The sequence below is a fragment of the Chelonoidis abingdonii genome, chromosome 15 (genome assembly GCF_003597395.2).
Source record: "Chelonoidis abingdonii isolate Lonesome George chromosome 15, CheloAbing_2.0, whole genome shotgun sequence".
NCBI lineage: Eukaryota > Metazoa > Chordata > Testudines > Testudinidae > Chelonoidis > Chelonoidis abingdonii.
In genome coordinates this window covers 16,905,123-16,919,705 of record NC_133783.1, presented here as the reverse complement: position 1 = coordinate 16,919,705, position 14,583 = coordinate 16,905,123, and the positions used below count along the sequence as shown (strand labels likewise).

Here is a 14,583-nt window from a genome sequence, read left to right as displayed (position 1 = left end):
CATACATGCCACACAACACAACCTGGCTGTCCAGCATTATGATCAGATTCTTCCTTTAGATTATATTCATCAAGTTTGCATGAACCAAAACAAAGAGAGAGAGTGTTACATAATTTGGCCACAAAATACAATGTTAGATATAAAGGACCACCAACTCTATCCATATATATTCCATTTGCTTGCTCATGAGTCAGTGTGCTATAGCTATAAAAATGTTAAGGTGGCTGCAAAACCATTCATTAGAACCTTTACAGAGTGTTGATTTCTGAAGAAGTCAGGAGCAGTAGCTGCCACGATTTTAGCAACTAGCCATTTTAGCTACTCTAATTTGTATTGCATCCATTTAGGGTAAACCAATAAATCTATCTAATTTACAGTCACATTTAAATGGCTACAACATCTCATTTTAATATTTTAATATTTTCTATAATTCATCAATCATTTTACATGTTTACTTATGTATTGCTCCATACTTCATTCCAGTCAGTCCAAATGTACTGTCTTCCTTAGGTTATCCCACCATTCAAGTGGAACTGGAAACTCCCACTGGGTTGCGTTTCGTGCCACCCACCCCTTTCCATCAAGATGATTTCTTTAGTGATACCTCTAGTATAGAGTCACCCCTTAGAACTCCTAGTAGACTGAGTGATGCCTTAGTGACTTCACAGGGAAATCTAGACGGTACAGAAGCAGGACCTCCAGTGGTGATTGAAGAAGATACTTCACTGGAAGACAGCAAACCTGATTTCTCAGTACCTAAAGAAAGAGCACCTAAAGATATGTCTGTAGGCCAGAGCCGTTTGGAGGAAGTGGACCTGAATGATTATCCTCGGTATCTTGGTAGTTATGGTGGGATATCAAAAGATGCTAAGTACTCAAAACAAATACAGAGTGAAGAGACTAGTCAAACAGGAGTGAAAACTGAACAGCATGAGAGAGAAAAGTCTGGTACTGATGAGGAGATGACAGAAGAAAAGCTTAAATCTCTGTTTGAGGACATTCATCTTGAAGAAGGAGTTGAGTCTGAGGAGATGACGGAAGAAAAAGTGTGGTCTATTCTAAAAGATGTTCAGCAAGCAGAACAGGAAATGTCTTCAATTACAGGTTGGCAGAGTGAGGCATCAAGTGTCCATGTTGAACCACCAACGCCTGGGCGCAGAATAAGTGGTGAACTACTAGATCGGCTAGATGATAGGTAAGGATCTGGAATATAGATGTTTGTCTTCAAACAAATCATTTTCACTGTCATTTTCACTTCCAGATGTAAGATTTCTAAAAAAAGCCTTCTGAAGTTATTCAGGTTCATAGCTTGGTTTTAATGTATTTGTATTTCTTACACAAGTCTGGAACACTATCAACAAGGTCCAAGAAAATATATATATATTTTTAAATACCTATCATCATTTGGGTCAGATAACTATGCTTTATCTTCTGTTAGATGTAGATTACGTTTTCTATAAAGGTCTGATCCAAAGCCCATTGAAGCCAGTGGAAACACTCCAAAAGTCATTTAGGTCAACTGATTAGACCCTTAATACATATCTTGCAACTGTGCTTCTCTTCCACTGACAGCTTCAGAATTAGGATAACTTAAAAAAAAATTTCTGACAACTAAATATCTAAAGCCAACATTCAAATAATTTGTAAAATATAATAGCTGTCTTAAATGATGGTATACAACAGGCTTAACTATCCTCACAGCAAGCAAGAACTTCACTAGTTATTTAAAAAACAGTGAAAATAAAAAGTTAAAAATCAATATTCACTAAACTATGCTGTTTAAGAATAGACTGTCTTTTAAATGCTATGTCTATGTCACCACAACACTGAAAAAAGTAATTAACAGAGGTTCTGTCTATGTTGGAGCTGGAGGTGTAATTCCCAGTTTGGGTAGACATACTTGTGCTAGCACTGATCAAGCTAGCATACAAAAGATGTCCGTGTGACATGGTAGCACAAGTAGCAGGATAGGTTAACCACCCTAGTATGTACCTATGTTTCAGTCAGGATCATACTTGGCTGGTTAACCCACTCCACTGCTATTTTAGCACACTGGCTTGATCACAGCTAACACAGCTGTGTATACCCACACTGGAAATTACACCTCCAGCTCCAGTGTAGACATACTCTAAGTATGGTTAGCTTATTGTTTATTTATTAATGCCCCTACCCAGTAGTCTCTTCCACATTCACAAATGAATTGGTGTCTGTGCCCTGCTCTCATGGGTTCTTTTCTATAACCCAATTAAGCCAGAGGTAAGTTGTGCTGTTTTCCTCTCCATAATGTGGAACTAGGGCCAACAGTGTTAGTATCCCAGGGTAGCTGTACAAAGGAAAGGAGCCTCTATGTGAATGTCTTCTGCCTGCTTCAGATCTCCAAAGACTGGTAGATTTTGAGGAATGGGAGGGCAACCCCCCTGCCATTTATGCAGAAATATCGTAGAAGGAAACACCACATTCATGACATTTCCACTCCCATACAGAAAGACTCAAGCACAGATAATAATAAAGGCTGCAATAATATACTTCAGAGCACAAGCCCAGTAAAATGTATTCATTCTACCATGTGTATGAACTACTCTAGTACTTAAATGATAATCTATAGTTCATTTCCTGAACAACAGTGTAAAGCTCACTGGCTATCATGCAACAAGTGCACTTACTGGAGTTTCCCTTCAACCAGTCTTCCTTCCTGTTTGTCATTTTCTTTGCTGCATTGTCATAATTTGTAGGAACATGGCTATGCTGCATCCCTTTTTAAACAATTCCCCTTCACAAGAAATCTTAGACAGTAAGCTCTTCGGGACAGGGACAGCGCTTACCGCATTATGGATACTACCAGAATATGAATAAATATAATAATAATAATAACAACAAAAGTAATAAGTAGATTTGACTCTTAAGTGTCTCTGAAATAATATATCGGGATTGGTAGTTAATATGTCTGTTTCAGAGCTAGGTGTTTCCAGTGTTGTTGTTGATATTTCTTTTTGATTTTTTTTAAAAGTAAATGTATTTTTATTTAAAATCAGTTAAACAGATTTATGCAGAAGAAGAATATGAACTATGGACACACAATAAACAAACACTTTGTAAAAGCAGAGTCCTGCACTGCTCCACTTCCATTCCTACACTACTCCCTAAATCTCTATTCCTCATGCTTGTATATTTTTGTTTCTCCACAAGGGGTTAATTTTTGCCATATCCCAAATTCTTCAGGATTGTAATTAATCTTATAAATAAGATGCTTATATGAAATAACTTCTGTCACATCAGCCTACCACACCTTTTTAAAAATGGGGCACAAGAGATTGTCTGCTTTCTAAAGGTCAATTGCTTTGCTGAACCAAGGGCATTCATAGTCTATTTCTTGAAAGATTTTATAGTCCCATATCTGATAGTTCATATGTGGTGGTGGGGTGGAAAGAGCTACTGTAGCTGTTGCCCATTGTATCTACCAAGCCCCTCAACTTGATATTTAGGCTGGATCCTTGGTTCTTGATTTGCACCTTTCATGAGTGATATCAGTTTAAGGGACAAAATTCACAGCTGGTATAAATCAGCAGAGCTCCACTGCCTTCAGTGGAGCAACACCAATTTACACCACCTGAGGATCTGGCTTAAAACATTTTGAAATACTTATTAAGGGCTAGATCCTCTCTCACTGAATTCATTGGGAGTTTTGCCATTGACTTCAGTGGGTGTAGGGTTTAAGTGATGAGAAATTCAATACTGCAATGTGAATGATTTAATATTGGTATGATTTGTCCAGAGATAATTTGGATTAATTGAGAAATATACCTAATTCAGGAGATATTGTACCTAATTAAATGAATTACAGACAGAATACTTGAATGTGTAATTATATCTTGTTAGCGGGATGTTTATTCTGTTTCATTAGCAACTTGATACGGTTTCTTTACTAACTTTGTAGTTTTCTCAGAAAAGAGCTAATTATTTGAGCCTCAGTGATATATTGAGGTATACGGCTAAATTCAGGCAGAAACTTCAGGGTAGTAAGTAGCAATCAACCAGTAGTGTCAGGTGAGTATTTATCTCATATGTTCATAAGGCCATGTTGGTGTACCTCATTTGTTCCTCTTTTTTTTTTTTTCCTTTTTTCCCACTAATTGGAAAAGGCTTAGAATGAAAACATGTGACCTGATTTTCAGTGTTCAGTAGGAACTATAAATTCTCAGTGCCTTTGCAAGTGAGACCACCCAGGCAAAAACTACTGTACCCAATACAGGAATATTCAATAGCTTGATGTTCACATACTACATTTAAATCTTTGAGTCTTTGTTTTTAAAAAGTACAAAGTGAGAATACAGGCATCTTGACACCAAGATAATTGTTTAGCATTTCTGAAAGCGATTTGAACATTGTGTGATTGTCTGTTGTTTATCTTTTGTAGCCTGGACCAATGTAGGGATTCTATTACCTCATATCTGAAAGGAGAAACTGGGAAAGTTGAAACCAATGGAAGCCGCACAGAAACTACAACAGAAGTAAAGACTAAATCTTATGTTCAAGAGTCCATGAACAAAATGGGAAAACAGAGTGACAAGGAAACTCTGAAACCAAAAACACGAAGCTCTGTCCATACTGAAGAGCAAACATTATTAACATCATATCAGAAATCTTTAGAAGAGACCAGCAAGCCAACAGCAGAAGAGTCTAAAACCTCTGTGCCTGTCAGCATGAAGAAGATGAGCTGGAAAACTCCTGAAGATAGCAAGCCAAGAGCAAACATCCAGGAAGAGGCGGGAGCAGCAACGTCTGAACAAAAGGTATGGTTCTGCAATTATTAATCTGGTTGAATACATATTAATCGACATAAAGTTTTGTAAACTTATAGTGAAATTTGTTTTGTTAACTCGTTTTTCTACCTTTTAACATCAGTTTGGTATGATTAATTTACTAAATTACAATAATGAAAAATAATGGTTCAACCACCGAGTTTTGACATATAAAGGGCAAGGGTGAAATAGCGTTGGGGGGCATCAAGGAGACAATTATGGCTCCATAATTCTCTGCCTGGTACCCAGCCTTGCCTTCTTGGCTGCTCTGAGCTGCATCAGCTAGCAACAGTCACCATGGACCATGTCTCCTTCCCATCCCTGACAAGCTTGCTATGCCAGTAGCTGTGTCAAGGGTGGTGCCAGAAGCTAGCTTCCGTGGTTCTATTTCTACAGGAGAGATGCAGATGGTTTCTGTTCTTTAAGCCATCAAAACGAGCAGAGTGGGGCAGAGAATCTTCCCTGCCTGTTTTTTCACTACATTAATTTTCAGAAAAATATCTTGTCTAGTTGGCGAAATTTAACCTATTTGTGCTTTGTTCCCCTGACACGCTCATTCACACTGCAAATGCACAAAGCCAAGCTGAATGGTCTTGCACAAGTCTATAGAGAATTACCAGTGTACAAAGCACTTCTCTAGGAGAGGACATGCTCTTCCATCTAGTGATAAGTGTGGTCTACTGCCTCCCCTTCAGTCTTACATTGCCTTCTTTGCATGTCACTAAATACTTACTGGGCATGCGGGTGTTCCACCCACAGCATCTTTCCAGCCAGTTGTCTGCTCAAGATGGAATTTTAGTGCAACTCTCAACAGCTGATTTCCTTCCTGCAGCCTAATTAAGTTTGTTCAAATAATTATTTACAGCACAACAATTCTGTCCTATGAAGCCCAACAGCTTGAAGGTTGCCATTTGATAAATAATAAGGCCACCAGGGAGCTAAGAATCTATAAAATAGCTAAGAAAAATCTCAGGGCAGATGCACTGGAGTTCCTTCCATCTCTCTTTGTCATCTATACAGGGATTCTATTTTACTGAGGGCAATAGATTAAGGAATTATAAATATTAAGTGATCCATTTAAATATATCTTAGAATTTGTTTGCAATGTAACTTTTTTGTTTGTAGTATGTACTAATTTTTTTCATAACATGATACAGTAAATTAGGCCTTGGCTACACTGGCCCTTTATAGCGCTGCAACTTTCTCGCTCAGGGGTGTGAAAAAAACACACCCCTGAGCACTGCAAGATACAGCGCTGTAAAGTGCCAGCGTAAACAGTGCCGCAGCACTGGGAGCACGGCTCCCAGCGCTGCAAGCTAATCCCCATGAGGAGGTGGAGTACGTGCAGCACTGGGAGAGCTTTCTCCCAGTGCTGGCACTGCGACCACACTCACACTTCAAAGCGCTGCCATGGCAGCGCTCCCGCGGCAGCGCTTTGAAGTTTTGAGTGTAGCCGAGCCCTTAGTTTAAATGTAGTTCATTTTAAAGTGCTCCCTAATTGTTTCGCCCCGCATCCCTTTATACCCGGTAACATAATCATTCTTAGCAATTATGTATTGTACTATTGTATTTTATTCTTATTTATTAGTTTGTGACACATCTAAGCTGTAAAGTCGTTTACAGGTATTAACTAATTAATTCTCTCAACACCCCTTTAAAGACCTGATCCCAAGCTAGTTGAATCAATGGGGTGATTCCTACTTACTTCAGTGGACTTTGCATCAGAACTTATGAATGTATTGTTGTCCTCATTTAAAAAAAATGGGAATACTGAGACAGGCAGCATAAGTGACTTAACCAAGGCCACAAATCAAATCAGTAGCATAACAGGCATCAGAATTCAGGAGTCCTGACTCCCAGATTCATTTTTAGTGCACTAGACCCAAATGCCTCTCCTTATATTTAAAAAATTTTAAACAAAAATATTGTAAAAACCCTTAATTCTACTTGTGTTTCCACCAGGTGGTTACCCAAGTGTCAGAAAACAGACAGTTGGCCACTTTTTAGTCTTGGACTCTTTTCAGTTTTGAAGATTCTGTGCTGGAGTGTGGGAAAAATGTGTGCATATTTTCAAGACTGCTTTCAGCACTTCTCTTGCAGCATCCAGGAGAGGGTGATAGTTCTCAAGCTCTCTCTCTCTTCCCTCCCACCCCCAAATAACAAGTGAGTCACCTTAATGACACAACCTTTGAATAAGCTGGATACTGCAGAGCTATGTGATTTCTGAGTCTCTCTCAAACCTTGTAAGACTACCAGACAGTTTGCTAGAATTGACTAGTGACTGTACTGTTATGATACATCAGTGAAGACATGGGTTCTTCTGGTTTTTCTAATCTCTTTGATCTGAATGATTTGTAACCAGTAGTTAAGTAAGCTATCACATATACTCACTTGAAAAGACAAGGAGAATTTCCACTATAATATATCTGGGAGGTATTCTTCAGACGTGATCTATAAAGAAAAAAAAAAATCATAGTCTGAGTGGGAAAATAGGTGGACTTCAGGAAAAAATTACTGCACAATTTCAGTTACTTCACAGAACAAGCCATTTGGCATTGAAGATGGAAAGGGACATTAAGAAGGAGCTCGGGAGTTAGCTTTCATCATTAGGCCACCGTTTCAAATTTTGGTCCAGAATATTCATGGAATAAATCAAACCATTACTATTGGGTAGCTGTTTGCTTGCCTGTGTGAAATGAGTTGATGGCCTAGTTCCTAGTGAACAGGTTCCACATTACAGAAACCATCACTACAGTTTCATTAACTCTCACCTTTATAGCTGGCAAAGATTCTTCAGAGAACCCACCAAAAAATGGTTTTGAGACCTACTGGCATGGTGAGGGAATTCTTTTCTGCCACTACCCCAGCTGTACCATGTTCAAAGAATAGATGCTCTGGCTGCACCTTTCACAAGCATCAGGTTCACATGAATTTTATCTTAAATAAAAGGGGCAGAACTATTAAACATTATTCTTGTTGGAGTGCTGTAACTTTATCATGGTCGCTCCAAATGCAGTGGCGTCAAAATTCCATCATAACTAAAAGAAGATACTTTAACTCTTTAATTAATGGCACTCTTTCTCCAACATAGTTGTGATTTTTGGGAATCCATTTTCGTTTCCTATCACTTTTTATTATCGTAATGAAATTAAATTAAATTGATTTATTTATTTGGATAGCAGCAGTAGTGTGGTTGGCACATTACAGATAGGTTTGTATTTTCTTGAGATGTTCACCTATCTGCATTCCTTTCCTTTGAATATTCCTTTTCTGTTTCTCTCTCTCTCTATCTCTCTCATGCTTGCTTTCTTTGCTTTATAGATCATTTCTGAGAAATACTCTTTTATTTTACGTGCTGGGCTGGATAGACAAAAAGGAAGAGGTTTAATATATTTAGTTAGCAGAATTTTAATAAGTAATGTTGTTCCTTTTCTCTCTCAACGTTAGTCGTATTGAATAATTGTAGAGATAATTACCATATTTCTAGATTCATAAAAAATGTGGCTGATACCTGGCCAAGTTTTCAGACTGGTCCCTACCACTGCATTGTGCCTGTAGCATGTGCACTCATTTTACTGGCACAGTCACCTGTATGCACACTAAAAAATTGATCGTGGTTTGTGGAAGTGCACACTTTAGTGTATGCAGAGAACAGGCAGTGTATGAATCCTAGTGTATGCAAAGAACAGGCAGATGCGCACATGCTCAGATTTTTGTGATCGCAAGTGGGCTTTGGGGTCTGAATACTCATCATATTGTACCAAGACAATGTCACAATTTAATCTTTCTAAATTACTTTATTAGTTTTTTTAAAAAATAAATGCAGACTGTTTGTAATTAGCCCTGGAATTATTTGATACAGTTTGAAATCAGATAAATTTTGAGTGGGAAAGCCATTTACTCAATAAAATTCTACCAGAGGAAAATACCTATTTATTATCTCCCTGGATCTTGACTGGTGTTTATTGTTTAATCATTCAGGAGGTAACTGACTTGTTACACTCATGGATCCAATACAGTTTCATCCCTTTCTCCCCACCCCCTCTCATTTCTAACATTCCATTTCCTATTTAGGGCCTTACCCAGTGCTCATAGAAGTCAATGGAAAGGTATCAGTGGGCATTGGTCATGCTTGTAGTTCAGAAACCATGAACTGTTTTGTTTCCTCAGGCAGGAAATGGAACAATCTCTAACAGAACATTATAGGCCCAGATTTCTAGCACTGGTTTTGTTGAAACTGCTAATTCTTGAGCATAATTTTGCAAAAAGTTGTAACTTGTGGCCTGTTTGTTTTTTTTCTCACATCCATCTTTTGTAAAGGTAAGATGCTTGAGATTCATTTATTCAAATGCATTTTGGGATCTCATTATTTGTCCCATATATAAAAAAAGCTTTAAAGGCACTTAAGATACTTCATAAATGGAATATTTATCAAACTACAGCAGAACAAAGAGCAAAAAAGACCCCACAATAAACTAATGGGCAAAATTGCAGACACCACATACATGGCACATACAGGATGAATTAACGTCTATGATAACCTTTTCTTTCTCCTGGGTGTTCCTGCTCAGAATGTTTTGTCTTTTAAATGTGCTGTTAAAATATACTAAAACTGCCTTTATCAGAAATTTAGTGACAGTGACATTGAGATTCAGAGTGAGTCGAGCTCAGATGAGGAACAGAGAATCACTACAAGAGTTTATCGCCGGCGTGTGATTCTGAAGGTATCCTGTGATTTTAGTTCTAGAGGTACCACTGGCATGGATTTGGTCTTGACTGCTGTGCTGATGTTCAGTGTTGGTCATATTAGACACCCTCTTCTAATGTGCTTTCCATTTCTAGTATGTATTTACAACTAAAATATTAGGTAGTCCTTCTTTGCATAATCCCTAGGCTTACGGTTGTCTTCTGGTGGAAAACAACCACACAGCATTGCATTTTTGTCTCTCTTAATGCCATTGTGTTCTGCATGGCATCATTAACACAGTTACTATGTATAGTGAGATATAATGGTATACGGACATAGGTTGATATAATGAAACTGTAAAGGGTGGATAACCACTTTAAAAGTCTGTCTGTTATGGAACAGAATGTATGCACACGAGGCATGTGTGATATAAAGTATTTTGGTGTATCTTTCTTTCAGTTGCCTAACTCACAAGTAAAACACATTCTTTAACACCTAACAGTAGGATTTAGAAACATAAGACATATTGATGTTCCATGGGACTTGTGCTCTTAAATTCCTTAGGTGCTTTTGAATATCCTTCCCCTAACGATATTTGGGCTTAATCCAAAACATATTGAAGTCAATGAGAGTCTTGAGTGGGTTTTGGATTAATCCTTGTTTGATGTTTTTACAATAATATGTTGATGGAATGTATTCACAGATATAATAATAATTAATAATGTGGTGTCATGTAAATAAATACATTTGTTGTGTATATTTTCTTTTACACTCAAATAGTTCGCTGTTACTTGCCCTAGAATAGTGGTGTTCAACCTGTGGTCCATGGACTCCTAGGTGTCAGTAGACTATGTGTAAGGGGTCTGCAAAAGGTTATCGTTACTATAGAACAGTGGTTTTCAACCTATAGTCCGCAGATCCCTGGAGGTCTGCAAACTATGTCTAAGATTTCCAAGAGGGTGTGTACCTCCATTTCAAATTCTGTAGGGGTCTGCAAATGAAAAAAGGTTGAAAACCACTACCCTCGAACATTTACATAGTCAAAGGTTATGTCAACACTGTGAGCTAGGGCTGTGATTCTCATGCTGGCATACAAATACAGATATGTATTTGGCATGGCTAAGCCATGCTTCTGCTGCTGCTACCCCTGTTACCACGACTACACTGTTATTTATACTTGTGCTAGCTTGATGAGAGCAAGCACCAGTATTTGTATGCGAGTAGGGGAATCACATCCCTAGCTTGTAATGTAGACATAACCAAAACATTCTGTATCTAAAACATGAATTTTAATACTCAGTTATTTATAAGGATTTTCTTATAAGTTTTTATTGAAAAACAGTGATGAAACCAGAAAGACAGCGCTGCTGTCATGTTTATATAGCACCTATGCTACAGTGATGGAATTTACCTGATATAATAGTTACTTTAGTAGCATAAATTCCAGCTATTTATGGCACTTCAAATTTGCCTTTTTAGATTAATATTTGTATGTGTCTTCTTAATACTGGTCAGTTCTACCTTCTCTCTATGATATGCAAACACACTGCTTTCCAGAGGTATTGATCTCTCCAAGATGCATGCCCTTGAGGAGAGTGCAGAGTGGTATTTTTAATAACATACATTATGTACCTCTTCAATTTATCAGTCACGCTCCCTTCTTTAAAATCCAATGGAGGCTTGCAGGGGGCGTGGCTGGATATAGCCCAATGGGAGTAAAATCTTTCTGTCATCTTTATGAGAGAAGCCTGTTGCTGTCTTTCAAAATCTCCAAGCTGTTCAGTACATCCCTACGATACAGCAGTAATTATAATCTGAAGTATTCGATGCAGCCAGAGAGGAATAAGAATGTTGTTCCTGTTTTCACACTGGTCTGTTGTTGTGAGGGCATCATAGGGCAGTGTAAGCTGCATTGCACAAAGATTGTCCCCTGGCCAGATCCTGAGCTCTTAATGGCTCTTTTACGCTGCTGCAGTAGCTTGAAAGGCTATTGTACAGAAAAGAATTCCTCCCCTCCTTCCCTCCCTTTGTGTTCTGTTCAGCACTTCTCACTGGTTAGCTGTTTTAGAGGCCATAGGTAGAAATAGGAGACTGGGGCAATATTTTTTTTTTAAGTACCAAAAATTCAAGTTCTAGAATTGAACTGCCCCAGAGAGGCCAATGTTCTCTTTTCCAATTACATCATGCTGCCTCAGACTACTCGCCTGGCCCATTGTACTATTTATCCGATATATTATTGTTTGGAGCAAGTAGTGCGTTATCTTCAAATAGGGACACCCTGGACATGCTTGTTCACTTTTTACTCCATTGAAGTCATTAGGAGTTTTTCTTGAGTCAGAACTGGTTAAGGATTTCAGGATTTGGCTCTTAGTGTTGGGTCCATATCTTGATTCAGTCCTATTTATCCATATCAGTAATAGCAAATGAAAGCAGATGATTACAGGCTTGGCTGCTCCATGATGGAATAGCTGCTGCAGAGGGTTCCACGTGTGACATATTTTTTATTGTAGTTTATATTGATTACTGTCTCATTGCTACATAAAAAGCAATAGAGGTTCCTATGTATCCCACGGGGTGAAATTTGATCACCCCTGGACTAATGATAAATTCAGTCTTGTGGAAAAAGAATTCACTGGATGATTCCACAGGTAACGTTAGGACTAAATTACTTTATTGACTTTCTCATTTCTTTATTTCTGTTTTGTTCCTTTATATGTTGTTGTTATTGCTATTACTTATTATTTGCTATGTACAGTTATTGTTCTGTGCTCTGTTCAAAACATGGAGAAAGTCATTTCCCTGTCCCAAGGATAGTACGATTGAAGAGCACAATCTCATGAAGTGCTGAGCATTCTCAAACTCAACACCCGTACGTAGCACTTTACAGGCTTTGACCATACATTTAGACAAAATATGTAAGACACATCTCCCCATATTACCAGATCATGGACTAATCTCAAAATTGTAGAGAATTTTTTTCCTTTCCCTTTCCCTGTTTATCATTTGGTGACTAGGACTCACAAAAGAGGTGCAGGAGTATGGGCAATTAACACACAAGGTGAAAATAGAAGCTTTAGCCATAAAATATACAAATATATAACATTTATAATGTAATATATAAAATTTAAAGGCAGATCCAAACCCCAATGAATTTAATAATTAGTGACTCATTTTTATGCTTTTTAACAATTCTAAAGAAACAAAATTATTGAATCAGTTTCTTGCAGAAAGTTGTGTGAAAGATCTGCATTTCACTTCACAACCATTTTTTAATGAAAAAAAAACCTAATTTCTGTACAAGATATTCAAATTTCACATCATTTTGCAAGTTTTATTCCCTTTACTTCTTGACATTGTTGTGGATGTTCTGTGTTTTCTTCCAAAAATATTCAGAAACCAGGGCTCTTTTTCTTCCATTCTTCTTGATAGTGAAGTGAGAAAACAAGTAGTTGGTTCTAAAGGGTGTTTGTCTTAGTCTTCAGTAATGCAGCAGTTTATTACAAAGCTAAAACCAGCAGCTCTTGTGATCTTATTACTCAGGGGAGACTTATTTATGGAAAGTGAAAATATAACCAACCTAAAGGTGGCAAGAATTACAGGTGAATTTCACCCAGTGCACCTGGCCCTGTGCTCCACATCAACCCGTGCATCAGGGGCTTACATTATGCATTCAGCCATGAGAGGGCTTTCTCTAGTGGGGTGACTTTCACCCAATATGAATAAGAAAGTAACTATGTGCTCTAAATTTCCCCCACCCCAGCCTCATCCATGATGTGACAATGTCAGTGTTTTGGAAATTATTGAAGTTACTGGTTTATTTTAACAAGTCAGAACATAAAAGTAAAATCATAACAGGTCAAATTGCTTATTTTCATTATAATCACACTGTATGTAGATAGAGCTTTTTCTGCATCATCAAGTTCTCAATCTCAAATCACTTTGCTGCCCCCAACAGAGGCATTTCTTCTTTTCAGCTCTGCACTTAAGTTTACCAGGTCACTTTCCTATAGCTTTAGCAGTACATCTGTGAGCAGTTGTAAGAGTCAGCATAGGTGACAGACTTGCAGAATCTGATTAAAGAAGCTTCCCCAAGTAGGCAGAACCCACCAGTGAAAATGACCTTAATGAGGTATTTGTTTTTTGCAATACAGCCGCATAAACTTGAGACCACAAGATACAGCTGCTGCTTAAGAACTGCAAGAATGTGAATCTTCAAAAAAGAACTAGATAAGTTCATAGAAGAAAGGTCCATCAATGGCTATTAGCCAGGATGGACAGATATGGTGTCCCTAGCTTCTGTTTGCCAGAAGCTGGAAATGGGCAACGGGATGGATCACTTGCTCATTACCTGCTCTGTTCATTGCCTCTGGGTCACCTGGCATTGGCCACTGTCGGAAGACAAGATACTGGGCTGGATGGACCTTTGCTTGTGCTTGGGGCGGCAGATTCTACTGGGCGGCTTCTGCACAATCCTAGGTGGCACAGCTGCTTTTTTTTTTTTTTTGGTTCGCTGCTCTGGCCACCCTGTAAGGGGCGGAGGAGGGGAGCGCCCTGCAGCAAACTCGACAGGGCAGCCGCGTCCTTCCCTCCCTGCTGACCGAAGTGGCACAGAGTCCTCCCAGCAGGCAGCATGGCAGTTGAGGCCACCTGGCGAGTGCCCCGCTGAAGCGCCAGCCGCCTCCCTTCTCTCCCCCCGCTCCCTCCTCCCCCACACTAGACTGAGCACGCACTCTGCAGCACAGGGAGTCCCCTGGCTCCAGCCGCCCTGTAAGTTTTTTTGTTTTGTTTTTCCCGTTTTGCCGCCTGCGACGTTGTTTCTCTCCCAGCTTTGCTGCTTCAGCCGTGCCGTTTTTGTGTTGTTCTCCCCCACCCCCGGCTTTGCTGCTCCAGCCGCACCGTTTTTGTGTTGTCCTCCCCCCCCTCACTTGCTGCTCATTTTTGTGTTGTTGTTCCCGCGCTTTGCTTCTCCAGCCACGTCCTGTCCCCCCCCACTTGCCACTCCAGCCGTGCCTTGTCCGCCCCCGCTTTGCCGCTCCAGCTGCGCTGTTTTTTTGTTTTGTCCCGTTTCCCCGCCCCCCAGGTTTGCCGCTCCAGCCG

At 39.1% G+C, this 14,583-nt stretch overlaps 1 protein-coding gene across 6 annotated transcripts in view; it reads left to right on the top strand.

The window, feature by feature from the left end:
• The window catches only part of ANK3 (ankyrin 3), a 548,067-nt gene that overhangs the window by 273,202 nt on the left and 260,282 nt on the right, over window positions 1-14,583 (top strand). For all 6 annotated transcript variants that reach the window (XR_012657046.1, XM_032786555.2, XM_032786562.2 and 3 more), the window contains 2 exons: window positions 1,105-1,195; window positions 4,415-4,790. Coding sequence is in view for 5 of the 6 variants with exons in the window: in XM_032786555.2 (XP_032642446.1) it covers window positions 1,105-1,195; window positions 4,415-4,790 (467 nt within the window). In the remaining variant the exon portion in view is untranslated. The remainder of the gene's footprint in view (window positions 1-1,104; window positions 1,196-4,414; window positions 4,791-14,583) is intronic.